Source organism: Neovison vison, chromosome 2 (genome assembly GCF_020171115.1).
Source record: "Neovison vison isolate M4711 chromosome 2, ASM_NN_V1, whole genome shotgun sequence".
Lineage (NCBI taxonomy): Eukaryota > Metazoa > Chordata > Mammalia > Carnivora > Mustelidae > Neogale > Neogale vison.
The window spans coordinates 202,950,581-202,967,224 of record NC_058092.1 but is presented as its reverse complement, the minus strand read 5'-3'; the positions used below and the strand labels follow the sequence as shown (position 1 = coordinate 202,967,224).

The 16,644-nt window shown below is 49.6% G+C and overlaps 1 protein-coding gene, 1 long non-coding RNA gene and 1 pseudogene across 4 annotated transcripts; all 3 read left to right on the top strand.

Annotated features, from left to right (window-relative positions):
- Positions 1-2,340: 2,340 nt before the first annotated feature.
- On the top strand, positions 2,341-3,584 carry LOC122900907. Its single transcript, XR_006383329.1, has 3 exons — positions 2,341-2,566; positions 2,850-3,001; positions 3,158-3,584. It is a non-coding gene; the product is annotated as an uncharacterized LOC122900907 (long non-coding RNA).
- A 2,673-nt stretch (positions 3,585-6,257) lies between these two features.
- FXYD4 (FXYD domain containing ion transport regulator 4) lies at positions 6,258-10,210 on the top strand. 3 transcript variants are annotated; one of them, XM_044240067.1, is made up of 9 exons: positions 6,258-6,373; positions 6,963-7,014; positions 7,811-7,870; positions 8,429-8,461; positions 8,577-8,600; positions 9,263-9,337; positions 9,433-9,469; positions 9,785-9,822; positions 10,014-10,210. In XM_044240067.1, the coding sequence occupies exons 3-9, from the start codon at positions 7,831-7,833 to the stop codon at positions 10,031-10,033; spliced, it is 267 nt and encodes an 88-aa protein (XP_044096002.1). In that variant the 5' UTR covers positions 6,258-6,373; positions 6,963-7,014; positions 7,811-7,830; the 3' UTR covers positions 10,034-10,210. The 3 variants fall into 3 exon arrangements, with proteins under 3 accessions (XP_044096002.1, XP_044096003.1, XP_044096004.1); XM_044240068.1 differs by lacking the exon at positions 6,963-7,014 and having other exon boundaries at positions 6,273-6,373; XM_044240069.1 differs by lacking the exon at positions 8,429-8,461 and having other exon boundaries at positions 6,273-6,373.
- A 3,667-nt stretch (positions 10,211-13,877) lies between these two features.
- On the top strand, positions 13,878-13,996 carry LOC122901333 (annotated as a pseudogene).
- The last annotated feature ends 2,648 nt before the right edge of the window (positions 13,997-16,644 follow it).

Below are 16,644 nucleotides of genomic sequence, written 5' to 3'. Positions count from 1 at the left end.
GGTTGTGGGTTCGAGCTGCATACTGGACACAGAAATTACTTCAAAAAAAGTTTTTAATAGCTAAATATTATTACCTGCATAAAAATCACACACACACACACACACATATATATATATATATTTTTTTTTTTACGATGTATTTTAGGGGCACCTGGGTGGATCAGTCATTAGGCCTTTGCCTTCCACTCGGGTCATAATCCCAGGGTCCTGGGATCAAGCCCTGAGGCAGGCTCCCTGCTCCAAAGGAAGCCTGCTTCTCCCTCTCCCACTCCCCCTGCTTGTACTCTGTCAAATAAATAATTTTCTGAAAAATTAAGATATATTTTGACAGGGCATACACACACACACATACACACACAAATGTGCAGAGGGGGAGGGGCAAAAGGAGAGGGTGAGAAAGAATTTCAAGCAAACTCCCCACTGAGCACGGGCCCAACACAGGGTTCCATCCCATGACTCATGAGATCACGGCCTGAGCAGAAACCAAGAGCTAGACATTCAACCAACTGAGACATCCAAGCACCCTGAACTCTACATTTTTTTTTTCAAGATTTTATTTATTTGTCAGAGAGAGCGAGCGAGAGCAAGCACACGCAGACAGAGTGGCAGGCAGAGTCAGAGGGAGAAGCAGGCTCCCTGCAGAGCAAGGAGCCCAATGTGGGACTCGATTCCAGGACTCTGGGATCATGACCCGAGCCGAAGGCAGCTGCCTAACCAACTGTGCCACCCAGGCGTCCCTGAACTCTACATTTTAAATAGGGTAATTGCTTGGTAGGTAAATCGTTTCTCAACAGAGCTGTTTTAAATAATATTAAAAATAAATCACGTGCACAGCTTAGTGTGGAGAGCGGTGGTTAAGAGCCAGTTCTAGAGCTGTGTGGCCCAGAGCTTCACTTAACGATTCATCTCATTTTCCCATCCTGAAATCAGACGGTGAATCCTCTCTAGATAGGCTGTTCTTAGGATAACATGAGTTAACACACGGAAAGTGCTGGAAAACAGCCTGCCAGGTAGCAAGCACTCACTTAGGCTGCTCTAGTGGAGGAAGCTGTAGTCACCAGAGTGAGAAGTGTTAGTGCCCTTGAAGGGTCCTAGCCTGAGGAGCCGGTGCATCAATAGAGAACTCCTTATGTGCTTAGTGGTGGCCTGTGTGGCCAGGTGGATAAGCAGGTGACCTAAAAGAGGGAACTCTGAAATATATTGGGGGGGGGGGGTAAACAGCGTAAGATTCTTTTTCTTTTTTTTTTTTTTTTTAAGATTTTACTTATTTATTTGAGAGAGAAAGCAGGGAGGAGGGACAGGGGACTCTGATCCTTGTACCCTGGTATCATAACCTGAGCTGAAGGCAGACATTTAACCAACCTAGCCACCCAGGTGGCCCTTAAGTAATCTCTACACCCTACGTGGGGCTCGAACTCACAACCCCAAAATCAACAGTACTACCGACTGAGTCAGCCAGGCACCCGGGAATAGTTGTGCTGGAAGTTGCCTGTCAAGTACCCCTAGGAAGTGAAGAGGACGCGTGTCCACGAGATACTTCAATTACAAGGTCGAGAGCTGAGAAATCTGGTTCACGAGAGGCACACGTAGTTGTTGGACAACTATGCTTACGGCCCTGCGGGCGAGAGGAAAGCTTTACTGAGGTCTAACAAAAACAAAAAGTCAAGGAGAAGTGACGTCGCCTGACCTCAGTTCAGTGAACAGTTTCCGCCTCTCTCCTTCCGCATTAGGGCTTCTGCCTCATATCTCGCCCTTGTGTGAAGGCCTCCCAAAGTCCAAGGTCCCTTGCCGGCTTTCTGGCCTCACTCCAAGCAGCTCACCGCCTCCTGCCCGTTCCCCATGCGGCCCTGCTCTTGGCTTCCTCCTCCCTGGCCTGCTCTGGACTCAGCAGCTGTGCTGTCCCTTCACCTCAGCTATTCTTCACAGCCTCTAGAGTCCCAGTTACCGATGACCACGACTTCCCGAAAACCGTGACAATCGCGGTTGCACGAACTAACAAGAGATGCGCAAAGACTGTGGCAAGATTTAAACGGAGTCACGACCTTCACAGGGCAAACAGCAGCCTGTGTAGCTGCGCATGCGTAACAAGGCGACTACTTGACAAACCCGCTGTTGAACCGGAGCAGCCAATCCGCGCGAGGAGGAACCAGAGAAAGGCCCCGCCCACACAGCCTGGTCTTCGCCCCACAGGCGGCTTCACCCGCGGCCCCGCCTCAACAGCCATATCTTAGTGCTGACTGGCTGGAAGCCACCACGGTTCTATTCCGATTGGCTGTTTCTTGGTCCTATGCGCGAAGGGAAGGGTGGTAACGGATGGCCGCTTGAAAGGGGCCTCCTAGAGGCGGAGGAATCATCATTTCTGGAGGCCGCAGTCGGCCAAAGAGAGTCAGACTCTTATACAGTCCTAAGGGGAGTGGCTACCACCGAGACCCATAGATCCCTCTTCGTGAGACGACCTACCTCTCATCGTTTCCGTGTCCTCTCTTCCAGAAGGCCCTTGGAATCCGCAGTGAAGCCCCCCTCCTCCTGTCTTCCTAACGCGCAAGAGTGGGCCAAAGGCCTAACAGTGAGCCCTCAGACAGTGGCTACCCTTCAGATGGCCGCCCTCCTCCTCCTCTACCCGCTACCCTCCTCTCACAGGCTGCCTCATTCTCTCCCACTCCTCTCCCGCATCATCAAAGGGAGTGAGCTCCAGATCTGCGTGACCCCAGATAGAAGCCCAGCTCTCTGAACTCACCTGGGGGACCTGGGGGAAAATGCAGAGAGAGGGGAAGGAGAGCTGAGGGACTCCTGAGGGAGACAGCACAGGGGGTGGGTCCAGATGGGAATTCAGTATCTATTTCTCACAGGGATGAAACATTGGAGACAACTGGGAGAAGCCTCAGAGATCAGAGATAACCTCTCACCTCAAGAATGCGGTCTTCTCCCTCCTCTACCAAAACCCCTCAAAACAGACAGTCTCAGCCTTCTACGGATGCTGACATTCAGTCCCTCTTGGAAGGTAGGAAAAAAACACATTATGCTCCCACTATGTGCTAGGCAAGATAACTACTACTTCCCTTTCATTTTACCTCTGGTCCTTCTTAGATAATTCCTGTTTTATTACCTTTTCTCAGGAAGGCTAATGGCTTTGAGGATGCATCTCTGGTTTTCACAGAGCAATACTGGTGCTTGCAGAAGGGGAGAAGCACAGTTTGGGAGGGTGAGGAGGTGTGGCAGTGATTGACATGAGCAGAGGTGGGATCCTGGGCATCAGTGCTGATTTTCAAGTGGACACTCTTGGCAACAGACTTACCGTCTTCCACACAAGGTCCTTTATATCCTTTGCAACACTGACTCCAGAAGGGTAAGAAAGAGTTCAGACTGGATCTTTCCATTTTCTCCCTCTCAATTTTTAATACGTCCAGGCTGTCACTTGCACCTGCCAAAGTCTGGCTCTCCTTCACCCACTCTTTCCAGCCTTCCATCACCCCAAGGCTTGATTTCCCTGTAAGTTTCATTGCCTCTTACCCAGGTCTCCCATCTGGAAGGTTAGAAATCAGATTCATGGGACATCTGGGCGGTTCAGTCGGTTAAGCGTCCGCCTTCAGCTCAGGTCATGATCCCGGAGTCCCAAGATTGAGCCCCACATTGGGCTCCCTCCTCATTGGGAACTCTGCTTCTCCCTCTGTTCCTCACCCTGCTCATGCTCCCTATCTCTTTCTTCCAAATAAATAAATAAAATCTTATAAATAAATAAATAAAATCTTAAAAGGAAGGAAGGAAGAAAGGAAGGGAGGAAGGAAGAAAAGAAATCAGACCCAAATGGACGGCTCCAGAGATTCTGACGAGGAATACATATCCAAGAAGCAGGGCAAGCGACCAGCCCTCCTTGAAAGTGATTTCCTGAAAACAGCCTTCACTGCCAGTCCAGCCTCTCAGGAATTATACTTTGAGAGAGCGAGCAGTTGTTCATCCTAAACACTCCTAATGAATGAAAAGGACAGGTTAGTAAACACTTCTTAATATGCCAAACATTTAAAGGTTTCAACAACCAGTTTCATGACCACGTGTAAGTACTGATTTTAATATCTAAAAAGATAAATGCACTAACCTGGGAATTGACTTCCCACCACTTCCAGCGGGGAAGGCATTGCTGCCTGCCACTGAGTGAATGGCCAGCTTTTGAGGCCCCTCCAAGAGGGGATAGATAAGCTCTTCAGCTGTTCTGCACCAACACCTATGGCCAGTTTGGGCAAATGGAAAAGATGAGGCAGTGACTTACCATTGTGCTTGCAGAAGTCACACACAGGTAGCTGGGCTCTCTCCTGCTGGTTCTGCGCCAGGCTCAACCTATCCCCTACCTTGGACCAGTGTCAAGACCATGAGGCTCAGGTGAAGTTCTCTTTCTACCTGTTCAGATGATGCTATCTCCTAGGGATGTGGAAGGGAGTGGAGGATGCCTGACTAAGGACAGAAGCTGCAGGGCAGAGCAAAGGTGCTAGGGCCTTCTGGAGAAGTGGATCTGAGGTCCTTTCCATGCTTCCTGGAGACCTCCCAAAGCAAAGAGGGCCCTTTTTGCGAATGCCTGCTTCATGGCTGCGGCTTCCTCACTGTGGCCTGACAGGGCAGAAGAACACTGCTGAAGGGTTTAATCACTTGAGCTAAGACCCCCTTCCTTCATGAAGGCACAATGTGACCTTGAGCAAGACCTTTCTCTTCTCTAGAATGTGGTTTCTCTGTCTATGGGGGGGCTCTCTATTGAAGACCCCCTTTCTCTTATGCTGCAGATCTCTCTGAGCGTCTAACAGGGCCTTCCCAGCTCCAGTTACAGTGAGCCGAGCAGCACAATCTGATGTCATCGTCCCCACAAACATTCAGAGTAGGCTCGGTCATGGTTCCTACTTTATGGATGAATAAATAGGAAGAGGGTAAATTAGTTGCTCAAGTGCACATAGCAAGTAACTAACAGAGCCTGGATTTCACTTCCAAGTATGTGCAATTAATGGTTCTGAATCTTGAGGTTGACGAACTTTCCTCGCACCAGACCTAGGAGGCATTCATTCCACAAATACATATTGAGGGCTAATCATGGAGCAGGCCCATACCCCCGCAGAACCTACGCCGCAAACCTCAAAGGTCAGTCCTGTCATTCCATTTTAGAGGAGAGGGAACTGGGGTTCGGAATGATAAAGGAGCTACCTGAGCTTACCCAGTAAGCAAACGGGAGGCTGGGCTTCAATTCTAGCTCTTCCTGGCCCCAGAGCCCCTGGACTTGAACTTTTGAAGACAGGGAGCACCGTGGAAGGTTTTCATGAGAAGGTGTAACATGTTCGTACCAGGAATACCCACCCCCTTCCTACTCACCCTTCCTCCCACCCTGCCTTTCAAGGTTTTGTTTTGCCCCCTCATCCCCAAGACTGGGAGCTTTTGGTGGCTTCTTGTCCTCACTGACTCAACAATCCAATCAAAACTGATTTACTGATGTCCATGACTGGCCATTGGGAATAAGGGAACCAACAGCCCTGACCTCAGCTGATCACCATCCGGTGATAAAAGCAGCAAAGAGAGGAACTGGGGAGGAGGGACAGCAGAAGGGAGAAGCCAGAGCTCATCCAGGCCAAGAGCATGTGGTGGAGTGGGGGGCGAAAGGGGGGGTTGGCCAGCAGCCCGTGAGGCAGGTATGGGGGTCCACAGAGGGAAGCAGCCCACTATTCAGCCTGGAGCTGGCAGTCCTCTTCCTGGCACCACCCCTCCCCCACACTCTGTGGAGCAGGCAGGAAACCAGGGCCTGGGCCAGGGTGGTTTCTAATCTTAGCCATCAGTTTCCCTGGGCTTAAGTGGGTGTCAGGGCCTGGCCAGACAGTGGGCAATCCTGAAGGAAGCCATCAACCCCAGCCGTCCCCCTCAGTAAACATCCAGTCCAGGGAAAAGCAATGGGACCACTGAGCAAATGGAGCCTCAAGGCCAGTCCCTGACTCCTTGACTCAGCTGTCCCCTGGACACCCCACACAGCAGTCCTTGAATCCCGGCTGCTGGCACAAGAACCCAGAAACAGTGTATCCCCCTTCCAGCAAACGACCCCTCTAAATGAGCTAAAGAAGCTGAAAGTCCACTTTCTCCTCAAGAAAAGTCTCACCACCTTAGCCTCCTGGCGCCCCCAGGAGCTCAGCTCTGCACTGGGTGTGGCAGGGCAAGCTGTCTCAAGAGCTCACAGGGTTGGGGGGGTGGGAGGAGTGGAGAAGGAGCTACTGGAATCTCAAGGAATCTGACCAGTTCTCTCCTGCCTACAGGTATTGTTGCCCTGGGCGGAGCTGTTGGGTTTAAAGAGCTGGAACCCACCTGGACTGAACCCAGCCCCAGCAGCCTCTCCAGATCTGCACCCGGCTCTCAGGTGAGCAAGTGTCTGGCTAGGACTTCAGGGCTGCTGGGCGGAAGGGTGGCAGAAGAAGGGTGAGGGTGGAGAATGGTACCAGTCTGAGGAAGGGGTGGTGGGTGCCTGGGTATTCTCAATAACAGGGTGCATTTTTGAGGGTTTTGAGCATCAGAGGCCGTTGGCTCTGTGACCACTGTCATACAGAGAGCAGGATAGGGGTGGGAGGAAACAGGAGCCGGCCTCTGGCTAAGGAATCCCAGGGTGGTGAGAAGGGTGAGTCCAAAGGAGGGCAGCTTCAGAGACTGCTAAAAGTTGACAAACTTCCACATTCAGAAGCTGGACATTATTAGTCCCTCCCATCTAGGGTAAAAGGACCTATGTGTGTATGTTTGTATGTATGTATCTATTTATATATCAGCTTTTATTAAGCGATTCATGAATCAGGCAGCATCCCATTTAGCAAGTATGGAGGGCTGTGTATTTCTTCATTGTAACACGTTTCATTACTTACTGTGTGCTAGGCATTATTCTTAGGCTTCACATAGAGTAATGCATTTAATTCGATCATAACTGTATGCAGTTGCTATTGATTGTCCTCATTTTACAGGACACTGAAGCACCGAGAGGTGAAGCAAGCCACTGAGTCACACAGCTGTTAGGTGGGTTTGAGGGGATTAAAGTTCCTGCCGGCTGGGCCCAACAGATAAGAATGGGGGCTTCAGTTTGCAACAGCTGACAGTCCCTAAGCTTGCCTGCAGCTAACTACATGCAGAAAGCTGGAAGGGGTTTTATCTTGAGGAAACAGCCACCCTAGGAACCAGTACTTAGGGACATGGATGGTTCCCACCCCGGGGGGGAAAGAAAGGAGCAATGTTCCTTCCACCCACTAGGCAGTTTCCTGCTGTGGGATTTGGGAGCAGGATCCCTGGCTGGGGCTGGAGTGGGAGGCCCTCACATGCTTCCACTACCACCTTTCCCCTCCTCAGCTGCCTGTTTCTCTGCGGCTCAGCCCAGGTGTGCTCGCCCTTTGCAGAGACTATCTTGGAATTCATTCTGATATCGCCGGAGGCCCAGACCTTCGGGAACAATAGCTCAGGGTACCTAGCCTTTTGAGTGGGGGTAAGGAACCAAAGCCTGAGTTAGAACAGTAGCCCTGCTCCTCTGACCTAGAGTCAGGCTTCTGATTAAAGACTTTAACAAAGAATTTAACAAATCACTTACTAGGTGTGAGCATTGTTCGAAGTATTTAACTAGTATTAACTCAATCCAGGTAACTCCACTGGGCATTTACTATTATCATCTCTAGATGAGGAAACAGAAATCAGTAACTTTCCCAAGCCCACCTCATAAACTAAGTGCACCCTTGGGATCTGTGTCCTGGCTCTGTGCCCCAGGCACTGTGAATCTGGGGCAGGTCCTGGCTATCTGACCCCAGCCCGCCCCCCTTCCCTGCAGCCCTGCTCTGCAGCCATATCATGAACAGAGTGACCCAGGGCCTTCTCCTCACACTGGCAGGTGAGTCCTCCCAGAAATGAACCTGCTACCACTCACCCTCCCCACAAGGCAGAGAAAACCAGGGCAGCATCTCCCAAAGGGGGCCTGATGATGAACAAATGTTTTTTTCATTTAAACTGTCCATTTAAAGAGTGACACTAGGAGATAATAGTACAGGGAGGAGGAGGATATTGCAAAAATTGTCCTAAATAATTGAATGTTGGAAAACAGTAACCATATGTTGGCATAAAGAGAGAAGCATTCCCTGTTCCCCGTAGGGCATTAGCCAGAATCTCTGTAGGAAGCTGCTCAGAAGAGGGTAAAAAGATACCAACACAGCATGCATTTCAGATGCAAGAAATAGCAGGAAGCCTGAGAAATGGCAGGAAGGGCTGGGGGGTAGGAGGAACAGCTATGGGGTGAAAGACAAAAATCCCAGGACTATCTGGGGCCGGAGAAGGTATGAGGGTGTCTTCCCCTGCCCACCCAGGAGGTTGGTCTGGGCTGAGGACATGCCTGCTGCTTCCTTTTGAGACCAGTGTCATGAATTAATACCTGATCCCTCCTTTTCCCACCCAGGCCTGCCTGCCTTAAAAGCCAATGACCTGGTTGGTGAGTGAGGCCCCAGACTGCCCTGCTCCCACTGCCCCACATTTTCCCTCTAAGACCTCACATCCTGGTTCTCATCCTTATTGTTTTTTTTTTTCCCCCACCCCCTTTCCTGCAGATAAAGACAGTCCCTTCTACTATGGTAAGAGCCGATCTCCCTCATCCCCCACCCCTGCCTTTGCCTATCCTGGACCTCTTTGCTAGAGCTTGGTGAGGGCTATTGAGGAAAGGGGCTGGACTGGGGATTACAGAGTCGGAATGGTCTATGAAAAGAGCGAGAGGGCAATATGCAGCATGGGCTTTGGGAGAACTTCATTCCAGCAAGGAGGGAAGGTACCCACAGGATATTTAGGAAGATTTCTGGGGAAAGGGCTGGAGGCTTTTGAGCCCCCAGGTATCTCACCTCATCTTCCACTCTCTCACTTGCCTTCCCCAGCATGGTCTCCTTGTTGCCCGACAGCCCGCAGCAGCTTTCCTCTTCCTCTGTCCGCCACTGTCCTCCAGTGTTCCTACACACTCTTCCTCTCCCTCCAGCCTCAGCACCAATGCCACCTTTCAGAAAAGACTTCCTTGATCAAAAAAGCTTCCAACTCCCTTCTTTTTCTGTGCTCTTCTGCTTACTTTTTCTTCCTCATGCTGTTCCCAGATATTATACCCCTATCTTTTTACTGGCTTGTCTCTCCTGTTGCCTGAAATGTAAGTGCAAATGCATGAGCAGGGGACAAGCAGGTGATCAGGTGTGTGCTTTGAATGAGCGAGTGGAGTGGAGCCAGGCTCGTGCCAGCTCACTCTCTGCTCCCCCAGACTGGGAAAGCCTGCAGCTGGGCGGCATGATTTTTGGAGGGCTCCTGTGCATCGCTGGAATCTTGATAGCCCTAAGTGAGTGGTCGGGCCACGGGGCTGGGCATGGCGGAGGGTGTGGGGTGGCCCAGGTGCCCCAGGTTCTTTGCACCTACCAGCTTTTCCTCTCACAGGTGGAAAATGCAAATGCAAGTACAATCAGAAGCACAGGTGAGACAGGGCCCCTATTGTATGCCCTGGGAGCAGAGTACACCTCTTTTGGGCTAACATCCTGTAATTTAGAGCAAGAGGACAGTCCCTGGGTTGCATCCTGGACTTGCAGTGAGATTTGTTATTCACGGATTATCAGCCCTGAAGTGCCCCAAATCAGGGAAAGCTATAACCCTTGTTATTGTTTAAAGTGACAATGGAAGAATAGCAAGGAAGTGTGTGTGCCCCCCCCCCAAGGAGGGAGCACCAGGTGTCTTCCTGGGGGATAAAGGACAGAAGGACTGGGAATGCTAATTTGATGTGCTCCTTTCTCAGCCCCTTACCTGAGAAAGCCATTCCACTCATCACTCCAGGTAAGATGGGCTTTTTTGGTGTCTTTGAGAAGCTTCCGGGCACTCAGACAGGGTGGCCATAGTATTTGAGCATTATCAAATGCCTTGTGTAAGGCTGGCCAAGCCAGCCCAGTCTGGGGGTTTCTGGAGGCTGAGAGGATTGTCTTTGTAGTGACCATGTCACAAGGACCTGACTCCCATTCTCTCCTCAGGCTCTGCCAGTACCTGCTGAGCACAGGACCAGCTTCATGGCACTCTTGGTACTGGCTCCGATGCTGTTCCTTCCCCACCTGGGGGCCCTACGCTCCATGATGGCCTTTTCCCCCCACGGTGGGCCCTTAGTCTCCCTTCTGATCAGAAGGCTGTCCAAAGCTTATTTCTAAATTAAACTGTCTCACCCCTCCCTCCAGCGTGTGAGTGGGTCCTTCTGTGTGTCTGATCCCAGGGATGGGCAGGCTGGGCAGGGGACTCTGACATCTTGCTCAGAAATGCTCAGGCCCTCAGTGGCTGGTGGGAGGGGGTCCTGTGGATTGCTGTTGCTTCTTACAGCCACATGTCTGTCCTGAGGCCTACTCCCAGCATGCCCCCAGCTTTGAAAAACTAATCATTGGTTTTCTTCCCCCTTGCCTCATCCATGCACTGTGCAAAATACCTCAATTTTATATCAAAGGACCTTACAATTTCCTTACCTTGCCTAGAGACCCTAGAAGTCCCCGTGAACCAGGTACCCATGACATTCTCTAACCCAGAATGATCCCCAGGGGCTCACCCTCCATGAACAGGCCACCTCACTCAGTGAATGCTGTCGTTCACACAGCTCAGGAAATGAAGCAATTCCTTCGTTGACCCAACTGATGTAAAATCCTATATAACCCTCAGACAAACCCATGGACTCTCTGCCTACCCTAGATAATATCCTATTGGACCCTAATATGAGCCACATCCCGAGAAGCCCTGCATCTTAGAACCAAAGACCATCCATACAAATCTAGGTTCCCCAGTAGGACTAAGTCCACTCCCAGAACACCTCACTTGAGAGGTCCCTACATGTATGGGGTTGGGCTGGGGAAATGCCTCTCCCATCTCATCAGCCTGTCTGTCCTGCAGCCCTATCCTTCATGCCAATCTCCATAGTCCAGAACAGAAGGAGCTAAGGTACCCTCAGTCCAGCCCCTGCTCCCAACATCGGTCCTAGGGTGGAAGCAGACTGAAGCAGCAGAGATCTCCCCTGTCCCTTCCAGATGGTGGTGCACAGTCTGGAGTGCACCACATCTGGAGTGATGGACAGCCATGTTGGTGCAACTTGGTATATCTTGGTGTTGCTTCAGGCCAGCTCTCTAATGGTGCACTGCTCCAGATCCTCCCTCTACTTCTCGGGGTGGGGCCGTGTCCTGGAAATTACCCTGTGTCCTAGACTTCAGGCCCCTGACTTGTAGACTTGGGTTAGAACGCCAGAGCAGGGGAGTCTGAAAGCTGAACCCTTCCTCCTGGTTGGCACCCCATCCAGGAGGTTCATAGATCTGCTTAGGGTCCTTGAAATAGGACACAGAAGGAGGTAGAGGTGGGGAAGGGTTCCAAGGCCAGACTTGAGCTGCCGCCGGAAGTCCAGGAACCTGAGTGAGACCGGAGACACCTGTCTAATGGAAGACCAAAGGTGGCAGGGAGCCAAGCTCATCACCCAGCAGGACTAATCCTATAAGGCCCTTAAGGCCCCAGGATTCTGAGCCGAGGCACCCTGTGAAGAAAACGAGTGTATTTCAGCAGCCGGCGTGCATGGTGACGTGATTGGGTTAAGAGGTGACCTCTGAGCTGAATCCTCGAAAGTGAATGATCAGAGGAGCCAGCTGCACAGACATCTTTCCTGGTAGAGAGACTAGCGCTTGCAGTCGGCCTTTGGAGGACCAGAGAAAAGCCAGTGTGGGTGGAACATCAGTGAGGAGATGAAAGAGGAGGCAGGTGCGGTCACTGCAGGGAGTACCACTGCCCCCTCCTGAGCTGGGAATTGGGGGACCCTGGAGCCCCATGGGAGGTAGGAGCAGGGAAAAGGCAGGAGAACACCAGGTGCGGGGAGCCCAACGTAGGGGAGCAGCCAGAAGTGGCTTCCAAGCTAGCTTTTCCATCCTGGGAAGTGGGGTGCCTGACCCCCTCCTCCTCGGGCAGGGGAGGACGCTGGTGTGAGTGGATTGCAACTGTGAAGTAAAAATAAGCTCCACTTAGGAAAGCGAAGTCTGTGGCCGTTCTTTCGTGGGGCTGCTGCGGCAGAGACTGAAGTGACATTGTCAGAACGCCACCTTCTGAGTGACGGAAAACTTCTTTGTTTAAAAAAGTTGATTTATTTAAGTAATCTCAGAATGCCATGGTGGGGCTGGAACTCACCCGGAGATTGAGAACAGCATGATCTACCCACTGAGCTGGACAAAACCTTGCACATCCCTCTGAACGGTTTCGTTCCCTGGCTCCACTTCGCAGTGGACACCAGTCCCCATCTTCCTGTACCTTCAGCCTGCCAAACACGGCTTTATTCCAACTTCGTCTGAACAAATTGCACAGTTCCCTCCTGGAAGCAACCACTCTGGGGTGAAGGACCCCATGAGACCTACACCCTCAATATGTGGGACTCCCTCATTGCCCAGCACCAGTGAGCCTGACTTGTCAATTACAGGATGGTACCTAGTAGGTTAGGCTGATTCTGCCTGTCCAAGCCTGGGGCAAGGGGCTCTTGGAGGTCGTCTTGGGTCTGGGTTAACCACAGGTAGAAGTCAGGGAATGTGACAGGAAGTGGGTGGGGCACCATGCAGGTCAGAGTCCATGTTAGCCTGTGACTTTGGCAGCTGGGCTCTGGAGTTGGGCTGCTGATTCCGGAGAAAAACAAGTCCTTCCCCCACTCCCTTCCTCACCCTCCATTTCAACCACCACCCCTCTGGCAGGGAGAGGGAAAAGTAGCCATAGGATGAGAGGAGTCTCTGCCCAGGCTTCTCTGTGTGGAAGAGTCCCCTTCCCTGGGCCTATTTCTCCTTGGAGGAGCATGGCTTTAGTCACAGTTCCCTCCTTCCGTTTTCTTCTCCCAGAGGAGGGGTTGCCCAGGAAAAAATCCAAATAAGCAAAGAGTAATTTCTACTTAATTGAACACTTACTATGTGAAGGTCACTGTTACAAACACTTCATATTAACTCAATTTTCCCAGCAGCTTATGAGATGGGAACTTGTATTATCCCATCTACACACAGGAGGAGACCAAGGTTCTCAGAGGTCTTACAGGCCATCTCGCTCCTAAGCTGTTTCTGGAGGACTGGGCTACCCTGCCTTTCTGGTATCACTATCTGAGAAAGAACCCAGTGACTGTGCCTGCTTCGGGACTAGCTATATCCCTTCCCCTTTGTGTATGTATACATATGTATGTGTGTGTGTGTATATATATTTTTTAATGTAAACTCTGTGCCCAATGTGGTGCTTGAACTCACGACCTGGAGATCAAGAGTTGCATGCTCCACCTGCCTGCCTAGCTCAGTTGGAAGAGCATGAGAACCTTGATCTAGGATTTGTGAGTTTGAGCCCCAGGTTGGGTATAGAGATTACTTAAACAAACAAAACAAACAAAAAAACAGTTTATGCTCTACCCAGTGAGCCAGTCAGGCACCCCTTACCCATTTTTAAATTTAAATAATCTTTTTTATTTTTTTAAAGATTTATTTATTTATTTTAGGGAGAGAAAGAGAACAAGTGGGCACAAGAGGGAGGGACAGAGGAAGAGAACCTTCAAGTGAAAGTGGAGGCCAACTCAGGCTCAATCCCATGACCCATGAGATCATGACCTGAGCCAAAGAGTTTGACACTTAGCCAACTAAGGCAACCAGGCACCCCATCTTATTTTTTTCTAAAGTTGTTTTAAAGATGTTTCTAAACAGCTTTCATGCTTATTACAGAAAAGTTGAACATTACAGAGATATCTCACTTAGGTAAATCAGGTTTACTTATTTTTTTTTTAAAGATTTTATTTATCTGACAGAGAGAGATCACAAGAAGGCAGAGAGGTAGGCAGAAAGAAAGGGGGAAGCAGGCTCCCAGCTGAGCAGAGAGTCTACGGCCATACCACCCTGAACGCGCCCGATCTCGTCTGATCTCAGAAGCTAAGCAGGGTCGGGCCTGGTTAGTACTTGGATGGGAGACCAGCTGAGCAGAGAGCCCAACGTGGGTCGATCCCAGGACCCTGAGACCACCACCTAAGCCGAAGGCAGAGGCTTAACCCACTGAGCCACCCAGGCACCCCAGTAAATCAGTTTTTAACCCAGCACTCAGAAATAATCAAGGTAAAAGTTTGATATAATATTTTATAGCTGTTATATATGAATAATATTTCATGTATATAGTATTTATATATATGTGTATGTGTGTGTGTGTATATATATAGTATAATATATAGATACAGTATTCTGTATTTCTCTGGAGATCCAGCCAGGTTGTTGTTAACTTCAATCGGTAGTTCATTACTTTGTACTGCTGAGTAGTCCTCTGAGAGCTTTTTAAAAAAGGGCCTGGGGTTCGGCTCAGGGCATGATCCTGGAGTCCCGGGATCGAGTCCCACATCGGGCTCCCAGCTCCATGGGGAGTCTGCTTCGCTCTCTGACCTTCTCCTCGCTCATGCTCTCTCTCACTGTCTCTCTCTCTCAAATAAATAAATAAAATCTTTAAAAAAAAAAGGGGGGGGGGAGCCTGGGGCACCTGGGTGGCTCAGCGGGTTAAGCCACTGCCTTCGGCTCAGGTCATGAACTCGGAGTCCTTGGATCAAGCCCTGCATCGGGCTCTCTGCTCAGCAGGGAGCCTGCTTCCTCCTCTCTCTCTGCCTGCTTGTGATCTCTCTCAGTAAATCTCTCTCAAATAAATAAATAAAATCTTTTAAAAAAAATTTATAAAAAAGGGCCTATTAAAGAAAAAGTTGTAAGTTTTATTCTAAAACTTGTGCTTAAACCTTGTAATATTTCTGTTTCCCAGAAGGCAGCAGCACCTTACCCTCCTTTTTTTTCTTAGGTTTTATTTTTAAGTCACCTCTACACCTAATGTGGGGCTCAAACTTGTAGCCCTGAGATCAAGAGTCACATGCTCCACTGACTGAGCCAGCCAGACACCCCTTACCTTCAATCTTTGTGTAAAATGCCATAGAACCCAGGGTAAGAAGGGCTAACAGGGAACACAGGGAGCATGCCCGGAGGCATCTGGGTGGATCACTGGGTAGGTCCTATGCTGGGCTCTGTAGAGGGATTTATTACTCAAGTCTCAACCCAGCCATCAGAGGAATATTCTTAAGACAAGATCAGATCAACTCTGCTCAAAATGAACCAGAGATACCCTATTTATCTTACAGAACAATCCCCTCAACACGGCCGATGGGCCCTACTTCTGACCCCAGGCCCTACCAACATTCCATCGTCACCCACTCTCCACTCCTGCACTCGCCCTGCTCCTAGATGTTGTTTGAACACAGCACAGGCTCCGGCCTCAGCCTGGAGGCACCGCACTCCCTTCCCTGTGCTGGCCCTTGTCCAGATTCCCCAGCACCCCTGCATTACCAGTTCCCTTCCTCTAGGGCCTTGTCAGGGGGCCTCCTGGCCACACTACAACCGCAGCACGTTTGTCTTCATCACTGTTCCCTGCGGCTTCTTTATATTCAGTCCTAATTCTCATACTATTGACGTTTTATTGATTTGTAAACGGTTTCCTACCCCAACCAGAATGTACTTTCAAATTGGCGCCTACAGAATTTCCCGAGTTTGATTCACAGATTTGGCTCTTCTCGAATTGCCATTTTATGGTTTCTTTTGAGTACATATTGGCCATTTTGAGCTTCTTGTGTTCTCAGCATAATTTTTAAAAATCTGGCTGCATTCCTACCCTCATCCCCTCATAGATGATAATAGCACATGGGTCTTATAGTGATCCCATGCCTCCGATATATGTACACAGTACCTGTACCCAATCAAAAATATCCAGGCATAAAAGACAACCTGATACCAGACAACATAAACACAGAGAAAGAAGATGCAGAGATACTGGAATGATCAGACCAATACTTTAAACTGTAACTAGTATGTTCAAGGAATGAGATGATATGTGGAGATTCTCAGAAGAAAACTCAATGTTATGCATTGTGGGTTAAGCCGTGTACTTCAAAAAGGTATGTTCAAGTTTTAACCCTCAGTATCTGGAACTATGACCTTATTTGGAAATAGGGCTTCTGCAGCTATAATCATTTTAAGATGGGGTCATACTGGATTAGGTTGAGTCCTAATTCAGTGACTGGTGTCCTTACAAAAAGAAGAAAATTTGGACACAGCTAGAAGGCCATGTGCTGGGACACAGAGGCCATGTAGAGACACAGTGATGGGAATGATGCAGCTACAAGCCAAGGAACACCAAATTTGCTGGCAACCATGGAAGCTAGAAACAGGCATGGAAGGATTCTTCCAGAGGGAGCATGGCTTTGTCAACACCTTGATTTTGATTTCTCATCTCCGGACTATGAAAAAATCAAAGTGTTTATACTGTGCAAAACAAACAAAAAAACCAAGTGGAAATTTTAGAACTATGAACGGTTTTTTTTTGTTTTGTTTTTTTTTTTTTAAGTTTATTTACAACCTCTAGACTCAACGTGGGCTCTAACTCATAACCCTGAATCAAGAGTTGCATGCTCCATTGACTGAGCCAGCCTGGTGCCCAAACAGTCAGTATTTTGAGGGAGAAATAATGAAACCTTTCTCTCTAAAACTGGTAATAAGTCACGGATGTCATCTGACCCCAATTTTGCTCAGTGTCACTTTTTTTTCTCGGGATTGTGGTTCTAATGATAAA